The sequence below is a fragment of the Lagopus leucura genome, unplaced genomic scaffold (assembly GCF_019238085.1).
Source record: "Lagopus leucura isolate 7727_CA_CO unplaced genomic scaffold, USGS_WTPT01 Super-Scaffold_73, whole genome shotgun sequence".
NCBI lineage: Eukaryota > Metazoa > Chordata > Aves > Galliformes > Phasianidae > Lagopus > Lagopus leucura.
In genome coordinates, this window is record NW_024962252.1 from 208,072 (window position 1) to 222,101 (window position 14,030).

The 14,030-nt window shown below is 45.4% G+C and overlaps 1 protein-coding gene across 8 annotated transcripts in view; it reads left to right on the plus strand.

The window, feature by feature from the left end:
- ITSN2 (intersectin 2) overlaps window positions 1–14,030 on the plus strand; it is an 86,804-nt gene that overhangs the window by 51,842 nt on the left and 20,932 nt on the right. For 7 of the 8 annotated variants that reach the window (XR_006181876.1, XM_042888877.1, XM_042888883.1 and 4 more), the window contains exons 29-38: window positions 9,104–9,225; window positions 9,697–9,803; window positions 9,913–10,096; window positions 10,892–10,990; window positions 11,155–11,322; window positions 12,186–12,398; window positions 12,612–12,733; window positions 13,258–13,340; window positions 13,481–13,564; window positions 13,850–14,023. Coding sequence is in view for 7 of the 8 variants with exons in the window: in XM_042888877.1 (XP_042744811.1) it covers window positions 9,104–9,225; window positions 9,697–9,803; window positions 9,913–10,096; window positions 10,892–10,990; window positions 11,155–11,322; window positions 12,186–12,398; window positions 12,612–12,733; window positions 13,258–13,340; window positions 13,481–13,564; window positions 13,850–14,023 (1,356 nt within the window). In the remaining variant the exon portion in view is untranslated. Of the gene's footprint in view, window positions 1–3,195; window positions 6,071–9,103; window positions 9,226–9,696; window positions 9,804–9,912; window positions 10,097–10,891; window positions 10,991–11,154; window positions 11,323–12,185; window positions 12,399–12,611; window positions 12,734–13,257; window positions 13,341–13,480; window positions 13,565–13,849; window positions 14,024–14,030 lie in introns of those variants that run through there. The other variant, XM_042888909.1, reaches the window with a different exon arrangement.

The following is a 14,030-nucleotide window of genomic DNA, read 5'->3' on the forward strand; positions in this document are numbered from 1 at the left end:
TGAATGCCAGGATATTTGCCTGTCTGAAGGTCAGGTGTTTTCCTGGTTGTTTTGTTGGGTTTTTTTTGCACATAAATATAGGAAATGTTTCTGGTCCCCCCCCACCCTCTTGGCTTTTTTAGTTATCGTTTCTTTTGTCAGCTTTCCTCAGAGAAAATTACCACTGCTCTTACTCCTCCTTCAGCTTTTCATTCTTGGGCACTTGATTTAAATCAACCTTTCATCAGCCCATGGCATTTGTGGCTTTGGGAGCCCGTTAGGGTTTGGGTAGTTGATGGGAAAGTTGTCCCTTTCACTTAGCAAGTCACATCCCTTCACTTGCTGTTTTTTCGCCAGGCATCACTTGTATTTTTTGCAGTACAAAGGCATACATCTGGAACTGTGGTTGATGTATATCCTTAAAAGCCTGCAGCTCTGTGGGAGCAGCTTGCACTTGAGATTTGATGAACTTAGTTTGGTTGTTAGAATTCCCAAATGTGGTGACAGAGGTCCAGCTTGGGTTGGAAAGCTTGGCTTGTCCACTCAGAAGCTTCATATCTGGCCAAAGTGCCCCATTTGTAGTTAAATCACATCTGTGCTAACGTTGCAGGTAACACATTTTTATTTTATGCACTGACTGTGACTTCAGTGTCAAAAACTGCTGTGTTTAGATTGAAACTACTTTTGATTGAGCTTATCTAAAATATTGATATTTCCTTTGGAAATATTCTGTTTGCGTACAGTTTGGACAAAACAGCATAGAGTACAGGTCATGAAATTGAGGTTCTGGCTGAGGTTTTCCCCCAGAGGGTGGTGAGGCACTGGCACAGGTTGCCCAAGGAGGCTGTGGATGCCCCATCCCTGCAGGCATTCAAGGCCAGGCTGGATGTGGCTCTGGGCAGCCTGGGCTGCTGGTTGGTGACCTGCACACAGCAGGGGGTTGGAACTGGATGAGCACTGTGGGCCTTTGCAACCCAGGCCATTCTATGATTAAACACTCCTGAATTTTTCAAAAATGAGAAAGCTCTTAGCTTATCACACTGGTGACTTGTGTAGCTGGATGTGATGAGTGCAGGATGGTTACATATAACATAACTTTTCAACAAAAGCAATCCTGAGATCAAACTGCAATTGGAAACATTTGATAGATAGCATTTGATGTGATAATCTTTCTCATTGTTTGCTGGTAGCTGATTAAGCTGTCTTGATCTCAGCCTTTGGATTGTGGCTGTGTGAAGAGAGTTGTCCTTTGAGATGGCACTGACAGCGCCAGGCAGCAGCAGTCAGCAGAGAGCAGGTGTCATCTCTACTTGGGCAGAGTGAATATTGCAGTGCTTCTGTTTACAGACACGAGTTTCTCCCACTGTCTCTCCTGGCCAGTTGAATGTATTTGAATGGGAACAGATTGGGTTTACTCACAGAGGTTTGAGGCTTGTGATAATTCTGCTTTCTCCTCAAATTTAAGCTCGGTTATACGGAACACCTTTGTACCCAGTCTTTCCTGGGGCTTACTGGTTATCCTGTGGTGCAGACCTCCCTAACAAGGTTCCCTTGGTTCACCTCTTGAGCTGTGTCAGCAGCTCTCTGCGCAGAAGAAGCTGTGCTGACAAGGATGACTTCTTGTTGGCATGCATTCTGCCATAGGGCTCTGCAAGGAAAAGAACAATTCAGGGTGCCATAGCTCTGCCAGCAGCTCTTACTGCAACCCAGACCTTGGTCATTGCAGAACAGGAAATACTGAGTCATGCTCTCAGTGATCTTGGTATTTGTGAGAATTGCTCATGTTTAAATAATGTTTGATTAGCCCTTGTTCTGATGTCTGTCCCAAATCATCCACATAAAGAAGATGTGCAGGAGGCGTTAAAGCATAAGGAGCTGTATATTTACCTAAAGGGATGTGTGTTACCTTCTGTTCTTTGAGTGCTCCCCCATCCATCCAAGGTGAGATCTTGTGGCACGGCTGGTATCTCCATGATGCAGGCCTGCCACGTGTTCTGGCATGCATAGGGCAGCAGTGTGAATTTCCTGGATGTTTTTAGGACCACTACTGGATCAACCCAGTTTCTCCCCCCCCCCGAGAACCCTACTTTACACATGACATATTGGAGAGATGAGCTGAGTCCTGTCCTTTCAATAGGAGCTGCCTTTCCAGAAGTTTCTCTGTGCATGAAAGTTCATAATTCCTGTGCACCATCATCTGATTAGTGAAGCTGACCCATTCTCAAGGATGTTCATAGAGCTAAGTTCTGCACTGATGTGCTTGGGGTGGGTGCGTTTCAGTGCCTGTGTATGGACAGCACGCATCAAAACACTCAGTTACTGCCAAGGAACTTCTCGTTTTGGTTAGGCAGTAAGAGCTCATGGAATCAGTGGCTTAGAACCATTGCATGCCACAGATGTGAGTGTGCTTTCTAATGTGTGAAGATTCCAAGACATTCTGAGGTTTTGTTGGACTGAATATTTTCCCCCTTTACCTGGAAGCAAATGTGAAATCAGTCCCCATTGGCACGTTGTCACTCTGTGTGTCTAAAAAGTCGTGGTGAATTTCAGTCAGGTCTTCTCAAACTTCCATATCTGGGCTGTGGGTGGAGGAGAGCCCATAAATCCAGGGCATACATCTGCCTTTACCCTGACATAGCAGTGCCTGCTCTAGATCTCACAGCCTTGGGTTTCTGATGAGAATATTGAATGATGTGGATAAATACCAAAGACATGATTTTGTCATTTCAGCCTTGGAACAGAGTAGAGCAGGTTGATTTGTGTGTGCCAGTATGAATCAATTGCAGTGAAGTTTTTCATTACAAGTCTACACTCTGCTTACTTAATGTCTCTTCACAAGGTTTTTTGGGGGGAGGAAGCCTGGCTTTGTTGAAGACTCAGGGAATTTTGCCTTTTACAAGGAGCCTGGGGCTTGACTTGGTGCATTAAAGTCTGTGTAACAGAAGGCTTCCTTGGGAAGAAACTTTCTCAAGTTGAGTCACTGCAGCGTGTCTCTGAGTCAGCGATGACTGCCTCAGCTGCTCAGTGCTGTGTGTGGTCATAACTTGCAGCTTTACAGAGTAGAAGTGCATGATGTCTGTTTGCAGAAAGCTGTGTTGGTCGTTCCTTTCCAACCTTTTTGGTGTTGTTCTGTCTGTCCGTAGAACTCATATGTTTCACTCTTCGAATTTATGTTCATTTTATCCTTCTTTTTTTGTTTGTTTGTTTTTTTTTTAGGACCCAATGTTGTCTTCCAGTGTGAAAGCACCCCAGAGACCCACTATCCGAGTTTGACTGTAGCGTGGAGGCAGGGTGGCCAGCCCTGCTCACGTATCTCTGAAACAATCCTTTTGCTCCGCTTGAATGCTAGATCCAGTCAAGAAATTAGGTTATCCTGGGTTTTCTTATCTACAGTTACCGTTGATTTGTAAAAGAAAGGATAGTGGGTCTTTGTGTGGCTTTCACTGCTGCTCATTCTCGTTTCCTTCAGCATTTTTCTTTGGCGTTGATAATCCTCGATCATTAGCATGCATATCCAGTTATCGTTTGCATGGTGGGATTGCAGGCACACAAAGACCCACTATTTGCACAGTTTATCTGCGCTGTTTTGAATGGGGAGTTGTGTTCTTTTGATGTTGTAATGTACATACTTTGCAGAATTAAAATGTTTGCTGATTGCTGTTTTAATTTACTTGATTTAATCTCCTACGTATTGAGCTTTTGAAATTGACAGCCTGTAGGGCTCACCCAGAAAACAAACCCTCCCTGTTTCAGCTGCTGGTGGTCACTGTGATTACAAATATGCCGCACAATCTGAGGCTGATGTCTGTTGGGTCTGGGGCAGTCGTGCCTCCAAATAACCTTTTTATCGAGGAAAAAGATATTAAGCATCGAATGGAAGATCTGTATTTGTCTTCTTCTTTCACAGTAGCTCTATGGCAGGAATTCAGGTTGCTTTGGCTCGATGTGCCCTATCCATAACCAACGTCCTTGAAGTGTTTTATTCTGACAGCTCACTTTCAGTTTTGGCCAACAGCAAATTGTAGCGGTCAGTAAGTGCTTAAACAGCCTCTGTGCTACCAGCCCCCTCCTGCCTAACGCATAGGCAGCCCTGGCAAAGAGGTGCTGGTAGAAAACACTGAAAGACACCTGGAGCTGAAGGCAGAGAATCTGGGTTTAAGGCAGAGGGCACAGTTACACTGCGCTACCGCTGTCAATGTGAGGGAAGGAGCAGAACTAGAAGGCTGTAACCTTGATGCCCCTCTGGATGAAAGGAGTCAGCAGCAGCAGGCTGCTTGTCTGACGACTAGTTCACACTACATCACTAGTGTGATCCTGTAGGAGCAGGACAGATGTAGGTAATTTAATTAATCTATTTAATTTAGTTGGTTTCTGAACTCGGTAACGAAACAGCAAAGGTCACTTATGCAATCAGAGATGTTTACAAGCCACCCTGTGTTTACTACATATCTGTGAATGTTGTGAAGGTACGATCAGGAAAAGGTTGGTCAAACTGCAGAGATGTAACAGCCTTTCTGCAGCATCTCTGTAGAAAGTGTTATGTAATGCATTCAATATGCTTTATCCCATAGTATGGATGTGCCCTTTAGGTCAGAGGTATTTCTTTTGTGCAATATTGACCACAGCAATGTGCCTACAGAAACCTACAAATGGATTTTTACTCTGGATGTATTTTGTCTCAACCAGTATTTTGCTATGGAACGAGATCATGTTGCTGTAGGCAGATGACGTGCTCAGTAATTTCTCCAGTGTTCTGCCTGACTTGATTTCCTTTTGAAGCTACGTTTTTCAGTATTTCTGCTAGAAGATGCTGAGTGGTATCAAGCAGTCCCTCCCTGTGGTCTAAAAATCAGGTGATCTTACAAATTGCCCCATGTCCACAAGGCAGTGCTCACCTGTGGGATTGGAGCTCAGCTGACTTCCCGACGTTCAGTGATTTCCTTGAGGGCCAAACTGCTGCTAATTCGGGGGGAGGGGGGAAAGGAAAATAACCTTACATCCCATCTGGAATGATGCAGGAAAAGTAGCATTATAGCATTGGGCAAAAGCAGCTGGCCTTGCACCCGTCCTTGGGTGGTGCAGTTGGGGTGTATGAGGACCATCTCACACAAACAGCCCCACGTTTGGGTGTGTAGGTGATAATAACCATTGAAACAGCTGCCCCTCTGCTTAAACTGATGAGTATTGTAATGAAGCACTGGGGGCTTTCACAGCTTCTCCTGACGTTTCGGTATTACCTGAGTATAGATCTTCTAACTAATAATATTGATAACAGTATGATTTACAATGCTGATTGGAAAAACCTCAGCCCCTGCCCTCGTGCACATCAGGCACAGTCACCTGAGAGCTCTCTCTGTTCTCCTGTCACGTGCTGGCACAGAAAGAGCTGTACACATATATCAGGTTATCAGTAAGAAAGGCTGTGCCAAGGGTGTATTAAGGGGCAGATTTTAAATCAAGGTGTAGCTGTAGAAGCTGTATTAATCTGGGAGAAGAACGTTGGTCTTGGAGCAGGTGAGGACAGGGTGAAAACAAGGGATACCTGCTGAACTGCCAATCCCCTGTCTGGCCCTGAGAGCCCAAATGCTTCTCAGAGCAACGAGGCATTAACAGTTAAATCTGAAGCCATCCAAGAGAGCAGAAGGTGGCATTGCCTGTAGCACAGTACTTGCTTAGTACTGTTTTCTATGAAAATGGGGGCTGCTGTGTAACTGGGTGTCCTACAGCCAATATTTATTCCATCCCAACGCTTTGTCAGATTGTATCCTTTTGTGATGTTTCTGAGTGGGGCTCATCACCTGTGCATAGATCTCGTAGGAATGCTGGCAAACTGTGCCCTGCAGTGACGTTGGGAGCTGCTGTGGGGCAGTGCTGCTTCCATGTAATGAACCAATAAACTGCTGCTGAACGGTGTGTGCTGCCTTAAAATATCTTCTGTTGTTCTCTTTGAGCTGGAGTATTAACGTATGAGGATGACTGGACATGCAAATGCAGGCTGTGCTTAGCATGAGGCAATTGTTCATCTTTGGGTTGAAATGCAGTTGTAAGATAACTATGCAAATGTACTTTATTAAAGGGACACATAAAAGGACCCAGCTTGTCTGTTGTGGTTTTTTGTTCACCTGGGGACATCTTTTCCAATTTGAATAGCTGGGTACATGTGTTATGCTGCCTGGGTATGGGATGCAGTGACTGAGTCTTGCTTTTCACCTCTTGCAAGCTGAATCACAAATTGCTGCTGCTGTGGTGGAAACGCAGACTGTACTCAGCATTTAGGGGAGCCTGGGCAAAATTCTGATGGTGTTTCCCAGAGCCTGATGGAAACTGACCTTTTCATGGGCTGCAGGAGGCACGGAGGCGTCTGACTCCGCAGGCATGGCAGGAGGACACTGCTGTGGTGTGCCAGCAGGAGTGGGTGCTGTTCAACACCATCCGTCTGCGCTCAGCCTGGAATGAAGGGACTGCTTAATGCTGGTCCGTGGCACTTGTGACAAGATGTGTTTTTCTGTGGTAGCCCAGGAGAAGAAGATAATATAGACACACACAGAAAGGACAAACCAACCAACAAAGCACACTACTCAGCACATCCCAAACTCAAACAAACCTACAGCCCTAAACAGACCAAACTTCTTACATGTGCAGTTTGTGCATAGACCACCTCTGCCACTAGGTGGTCTTCAGTGTTGGGCTTGCTTAGATCTAGCTTGATCCTTCGGGGAAAGTGCTGGAGCACTCCATGAGGCTTGAGGTGTCTTTCCAGAGTTGTCACTTTCTAAACGGGTGTTTATGTTGTTGGCTGTATGGGGAAGTCCATGGGAATTAGGCAAAGCAGGTGGTGCCTGAGCAGATTTCCTTCAAAAAGTGTCCTCGTTCCCCTAGAACTTATCTCAAGTCCTAAATATGTCAGTAGTGCACTGCTATGTGGTTAGGGCCCGTGACTCAAAGGTGCCAGGCTCACAGCAGCTCTGTAGATGTTGTGCTCAGGAGAGAGCAAAGTAAATCTTGTTCCTCGGACAGCCTGGTGTTGCTTTGCTGTTGCAAGCCAGAAACCAAAGCAACAGCTCTCTGCTGCCAGGCAAGGGCTCTTGGCTGTTAAACTAGCAGGAAAGTCCCGGTTTGTTTCCTGCCAGGGTTGTGAGCTGGAGGTAAGCTGAGTGCCAGAGCTGGCGCAGGGAGAGGGGCAGCAGGAATGTGGGAGGAGAATGGGCGGAGATGCAGGTTCACCATTCTGTGCCAGGGAGCCAGCAGGTTACTGTGGCTGCTGTAGAAAACACTGGCAAGTATGTTAAGGTGATCTGTTCTCCCTTTGCTTTTCTTCCCTTCAGATACCAGAGCCTACGCAGGCCTTCTAAAGTCAGACAAATGGATTCCACACTATGTTTTCATGGTGGTAGCATCAGACCCATCCCAACTCAGACCTTTTTGAGCAGTGATGATTTAAATGTAAACTAGTACTCATCCACTGATCCCAAAAGCCATGACAGTCCAAGTGCAGGGTTACTGCACAGCCATCTGAGTCAGCTGCTGTTTTGTGTCTGGCAGTAAGCTTTATAAATCACACCTATCCTTGGTGTGTATGAAATGCGTGTTTGCCTCCCAGAGTTTGTTTCAACTTGACATATATGGAACAAGACAGACACAAATACAAGAGTACGTGTGTTTCTAACAGTTATGATGCAAGCAGACAGCAACAGGAGCTTCAGTACTTTGCTGTCCCTTGTTGGAGGGCTGCACGTTGCAATAGAAAAAAGAAGCACTTTGTCAAAGCTGAGATCTGAGGTCTAAGTGTGAGCAAAGTACAGTTACTGTACTTTGTACTGCACTGTACTGTCCCAGAATCCAGTGTGTCAGGAACCAGCTGGGCTTAAATCCAGCTATGTACATGAATGTCACTAGAACAGAAGCAGCACACATTGACCAAAGTCAATCTTGATGGATTATGCAATACAAACTTCATAGGAATCACACCAGGCTAAAATTTCACTCCTTTTTTTCTTCTGATTTCATCCTCATTATAACTTTGGAAGCAACTAAGGCTCGAAGCAGCATTCTTTGCAGCTGGAAGAGCTGCAAACCCAGAGCTCTTTGTATGAAGCAATATTTATTCTTGTTAGAAAGCTTAAAGTTCAAGATCCTTCTGGATGCACGCAGCAGAACTGAAAAGCCCTCATTTTACGCCTGGCTGTTGTCGTTTCTGGTGTAGATTTTATCAAAATTGGATGCAGCTGCATCAAGTGATCGATGTATACTCTTAAATAAACTGTAATTGTTTCTTCTTTCTTCCTTGCTCCCTTGCAGTGCTCTGCTAGCACGTGATGGCCAACAGGTGGATCAGAGTTGCACTTTATGTACCCTCCTTGACCCATCTAAACATATTTACTGCTTGTTTTTGCCACTTGTTGTTTGGTTACTAAACCTCAAACACTGCTGGTCATGTTTACTAACACAGATAATGAGGAGAAAAAGTGTGAAACTGTAGAGTCTGCATGTTCCCTTAGAGAACTGGATTTGTGTCATTGAATGTTCTCTGTGTACTCGTGCATGGTTTGGATTATTTGTACTCAGTGCATCAGAATAACTCAATGTATCTCTGGCTCATTTGGTTTCTAAACTAGAAAACAACTTACTTAAAACTATGCATCACAACTTTGCAAATATGTCCTGGTGGTTTGTACAATAAATTAATAGCCGAGGCAGATTACTTGAGAAGCGGGGTCAAGATTAAAGGTGCTGTGCTGTAAATCAGCACCAGACACGTTCTAGATGACTTCGTCTCACAGCAGACATTGTGTAAGGTAAAAGGAAAACATGGCTTTGAAAACAGCGTTGCGGAAAAGAAGAGACATAGGAAGTTACAGGAAGTCAGGAATCCTTATTCTGCATCACAGCATAGGAAGAAGGGATGCTCAAAGGAGTGAAAAGGTGGCAGACTCAAAACTGCTATAAAGAGAGCAGGGTGCAAACCACAGTCAGTTGAAACCCAGTGCTGCTGTGGACAGGGGCTTTAAAAGAAAGTGCTCATGTATAGTATGACCCTTGGATTGGCATATGTTGATGTAACTTTGTGAATTCATCACATCTGAAGGCTTGAGTGGTATCTGAACTGCTGGCTTGCTTCTTGTAGGGTGTGCTGATCTCCAAAGCCTCGATACCATGCAGCCGATGGAAAGGAAGAGGCAGGGCTACATCCATGAACTCATTCAGACAGAAGAAAGGTATATGGATGATCTTCAGCTTGTCCTGGAGGTGAGATGCTTTCATGTGGAAGTCTTTGGAAAAACACCACCTTTGTCCTTAAGAATAATAGTAGTGAAGAGATGCTTAAAAATTGTGAAATGCCAGGGGAAGGCAGGAGGTTGTGTGAGCACCTCCCTTACCTCATGAATCATAGAAGGCCTGGGTTGCAAAGGCCCACAATGCTCATCTAGTTTCAACCTCACTGCTGTGTGCAGGGTCACCAACCAGCAGCCCAGGCTGCCCAGAGCCACATCCAGCCTGGCCTTGAATGCCTGCAGGGATGGGGCATCCACAGCCTCCTTGGGCAACCTGTTCCAGTGCCTCACCACCCTCTGTGTGAAATGTTAGGTTTTGTGGTTGACCAGCAATCTAAAAAATCATATAAAAAACAAAGCAAAATCAGTGCTGACCCAACTGAAGGGAGAGCAAATGCTTTTTTCTCCAAAGAGCTGCTCATCTTTCTGATGTTTTTGATTGCAGGTTTTCCAGAAGCCAATGGCTGATTCGGGTTGTCTCACAGAAGGGGAAATGGGGCTGATCTTTATTAATTGGAAGGAACTCATCATGTCAAATACTAAGTTACTGAAGTGAGTACTTGTGTTTTTGTCTCATGTTTTTGTGTATGTGCTGTGTATGCTATGTGTGCATTCAGAACAGCTGAATGCAAGGCAGGAAGGTAACTGATTTTCTCTTTAGAGCCTTGCGAGTGCGTAAGAAAACGGGAGGAGAAAAAATGCCAGTACAGATGATTGGGGACATCTTGGCAGCAGAGCTGTCACACATGCAGGCCTACATTCGGTTCTGCAGCTGCCAGCTTAACGGGGCTTCATTGCTGCAGCAGAAAACTGATGAAGAAGCTGATTTCAAGGACTACTTAAAGGTATCTTGTTCAGCAGCCTTTGTACCTTCAGCTTTCCTCACTGACAGGAGCCTTTCTGACCAGCATCGACCAGATCAGAATAACCCAGAGGAGTAAATCTGGCAAAAATAAGATGAGAGAATTCCAAGGAGTGGAGGTTTATATGCTTCTTCAGCAAGTACTTTACACCATTTCCCATTCTGTTCCTCATTACCTTGGTGTAGTGGTTAACCTTAGGAAGCTACAGAGCCAGTGTCTGCACCTTCCCTAAATCCACGTGGTCTAAAGGGGGTGGAGTCTGTGGAGTTAAAATAAGAAAGCTGTAGTGCAGAATGTGCTGTGCAATGTGCAAACTGATGAGGCATGAAGTAGCAGCAGGGGCTGGGCCTTCAGTTGCGCATGGTGAGCATCACAGGCAGCTGCAGGAAGAAGTAAGGGATCACTGCTGTATTGCAGCTGATGCTGTGCCTTTGAACTGTTGACATCAGGCATTTGCTTCATTCACTGTTTTGTTTTGTTTTGTTTTTCAACCTGAGTGGAGCATATTATGTCAGAATAAAAGCTGGAATGGTTTTGTATGTTCTGACTCTGCATGGGCAATGATGCTACAGCGCTGTGCTGGCGAAGCATCTGGGCACAATGACAGCGCTGACTTTCCTGTTTGTTCTAGATACAAGTGGACTGTATTGTTTGCTAGCCTAAAAGTCTGAGATTTCTTGGAAAGCCTGAAAAAATTAAATCTGATCAGACCCTTTTCAGTGCAGTGAAGCAGCTGTTTCTTGATGAGTAATACCATGTCTCTGGATTGCACTGTAGAAACTTGCTCTGGATCCTCGCTGCAAAGGAATGCCCCTCTCCAGTTTCCTCCTGAAACCCATGCAAAGAATAACGCGCTACCCTCTGCTTATAAAGAGTGTGAGTACCCTGAGTGAAGTCTTGCACGAAAATGCTTTGATTTTATTCTCTATAGCAAAAGAAAGAAAACCTTATCTCTTCATGGGGATTTCTGGAAGAGTGTGGAGAACTATCTTCCGTGCTTATCTTTTGTCTTGGTTTCTCCTCATTTTGTTTTGCACCAGATTCTAGAGAATACTCCAGAAAATCACCCAGATCACAGTAACCTCAGGCTTGCCTTGGAGCGTGCAGAAGAGCTGTGTTCTCAGGTTAACGAAGGGGTGCGTGAGAAAGAGAACTCGGACCGGCTGGAATGGATACAGTCCCACGTGCAGTGCGAAGGCCTTGCTGAGGTAGCTGCACTGCAGTGCTCTCTGGCAGAGGCTGTGTCAGTTTGTTTTGGGAAGGCCAGAGCAGGGGAGTCTCCTTCTCTGGAGATACTTAAGACCTGCCTGGATCCTTTCTTGTGTACCCTGTGGCAGGGAAGCTGCTTTAGCAGGGGGTTGGACTAGAGGAGCTCCAGAGGTCCCTTCCAACCACTACAGTTCTGTGATTCAGGGAAATGAGAGAGCTTGCCCACATCCCATACTGGGAATGTGATCCACTGCTGATCTCTTGGCAGAGATGTTGCTCACAGCCACAGTATGATGAGCCCTCGTTGTTCAAGCATTATTTTGGCAGTGGGGAATCTCCGTTTACCAGTGTATAATTAATACCATTCAAACAGTTAAACAAACAGAAGTAACTCCCAGTCCTGAAGTTCTGCTCATGCTGCCTTTGAACTGAATCAGACGTACACTTTGGGACAGTTTTCAAAATGAAGTGTGGTACCAGTTTTCACTGGTAGCCAGGGTTGGACAGGGAACAGAGCCCAGCGTGCCTGTCCTGGTGCCATTGTTTTGCTGTGCATTCATAAGAGGTTACCTGACTGCAGGACTCTTCTTAAACACAACTTCTGGACAACAGAAAAGTGACCATGAGGTGAATGCTGGTCCAGACCTGAGCATTTATTGTTTGTAAGCAGATTTAACTTGCTTACAGCTGGGAATAGTGCTGACACCATGACAGATCGTGAGACAGCTTCCCTCCTCTTCACTGGTAACTCCATATTCAGTAAGCAAAAGAGGATTTTGAGCAGTTTGAGCAATTGCTGTTGTGAAGAGGAACTAATGCCTGCATTTGCTTGCTGCTGCTCATGGATTTTTGTCTCTCCTAGCAACCCGTGTTCAATTCCCTCACAAACTGCTTGGGACCACGGAAGCTCCTGCACAGCGGCAAGCTGTACAAGGCGAAGAGCAGCAAGGAGCTGTATGGCTTCCTGTTCAACGACTTCCTGCTGCTTACCTACATGGTCAAACAGTTTGTCTCTTCTGGCTCTGATAAACTGTTCAGCCCCAAGTCCAACTCCCAGTTCAAAATGTACAAAATGGTGAGTGCAGGAGGTGCCCCGTGGTCCTGTTGATTCGGAGTAGTTTTTCTTTCAGTCCTTTGTTGCCTCCTTTACACGGTGATCTGATTGTTCTTCTTGTATCCTTCAACTTTCAAACACCCTGCAGAAAAAAACATGTACTGAAATATCCTTGTAGAGTTTCAGCTTAATGTCAGGGTGATGACACCACAGCAATGTTTGCTTTTCTTTCAGCCTGTTTTTCTTAATGAAGTCCTGGTGAAATTGCCCACGGATCCTTCCAGTGATGAGCCAGTTTTCCACATATCACACATTGACAGAGTTTACACACTTAAAACTGACAACATCAATGAGCGGTGAGTAGAGCAAATGCGAATTTGAGGTTAACCTTTCTGAATGTGGCTGGGGGCTGTGTTCCTGGTGAGCAGGACAAGGCTTAGCTTCCCCATCAGGACATGAACTCCTCTGACTCTTGTATGAATTACAAGCTTTCTGTCACTTTGTTCCGCTTGTAGGGCAGCTCTTGAAAGCCAGCATTGCATCTACTGCTCCCAGATGTTGTAGTTGCATAGAAGAATAGTTTAGGTCTGCCAAGTCCTGCATCCCGTAGGATTCTTCCTCAGTGCTGGTCAGTCTTCCATGTGACCCTGCAATTTGTAATAAAACAGACATTTCAATTTCATTTATTTAGGCTCATATGGAAGCGTGCCATAAGAATTAATGTGAAACCTCTGCAGCTTTGGTCCCTAAGCGAACTTGACTTGTGATGCCTCTGAAATCCAGTAAATAAAAAATGGCAAAAGAGGATGGGGCAGAGTCGCTGTTGATGAGGGATTTCCTGCCTATGGTACAACTCTTATGTTGGGATTGCTCTTTGCAGCACTGCCTGGGTCCAGAAAATCAAAGCAGCATCCGAGCAGTACATTGAAACTGAGAAGAAGAAACGTGAAAAAGCATATCAAGGTACTGAGTTCTGTCTTCTTCCCTCACCCACCCAGACACCAGTGTGTTCTGAAGGACGCTGCACATCTCTGGGGGGAATCTCTCTTCAAAAACAGCCAGTTTTTGTGGTTGCAGCCAATTTCTGACTTCTTTGTTTCCAGCTCGCTCACAGAAGACCTCGGGAATAGGACGTTTGATGGTGCACGTGATTGAAGCAACAGAGCTGAAGGCCTGTAAACCCAATGGTAAGTGATGGAAATAGTCTCACATTCCTGCAGGGTTTGGAAAGGCTCATTAAGAGCAGTCTGGCAATTTGGGAAATGTGGTTACAGCTGCAGCTCCTGGACATAACAGCCATTATTTAGCTTCAGAGGAGTGAATGGAGAAACAGCTCTGTGCTGCTATAAGATCTGTGGATATGTAACCCCACATCATCTGGACAGCAGCGTAGATGTGTGTCCAAGCAGCCTGTAGACAGAGAGGGAGGTTTTGGCACTTCTGGGGTGTCTCACTGCTGCTTTTCTGCTTAGGGAAGAGCAACCCGTACTGTGAAATCAGCATGGGCTCTCAGAGCTACACAACGAGGACCATGCAGGACACCTTGAACCCCAAGTGGAACTTTAACTGCCAGTTCTTCATTAAGGATCTGTATCAGGATGTCCTCTGTATCACCATGTTTGACAGGGATCAATTCTCTCCTGACGGTAAGTG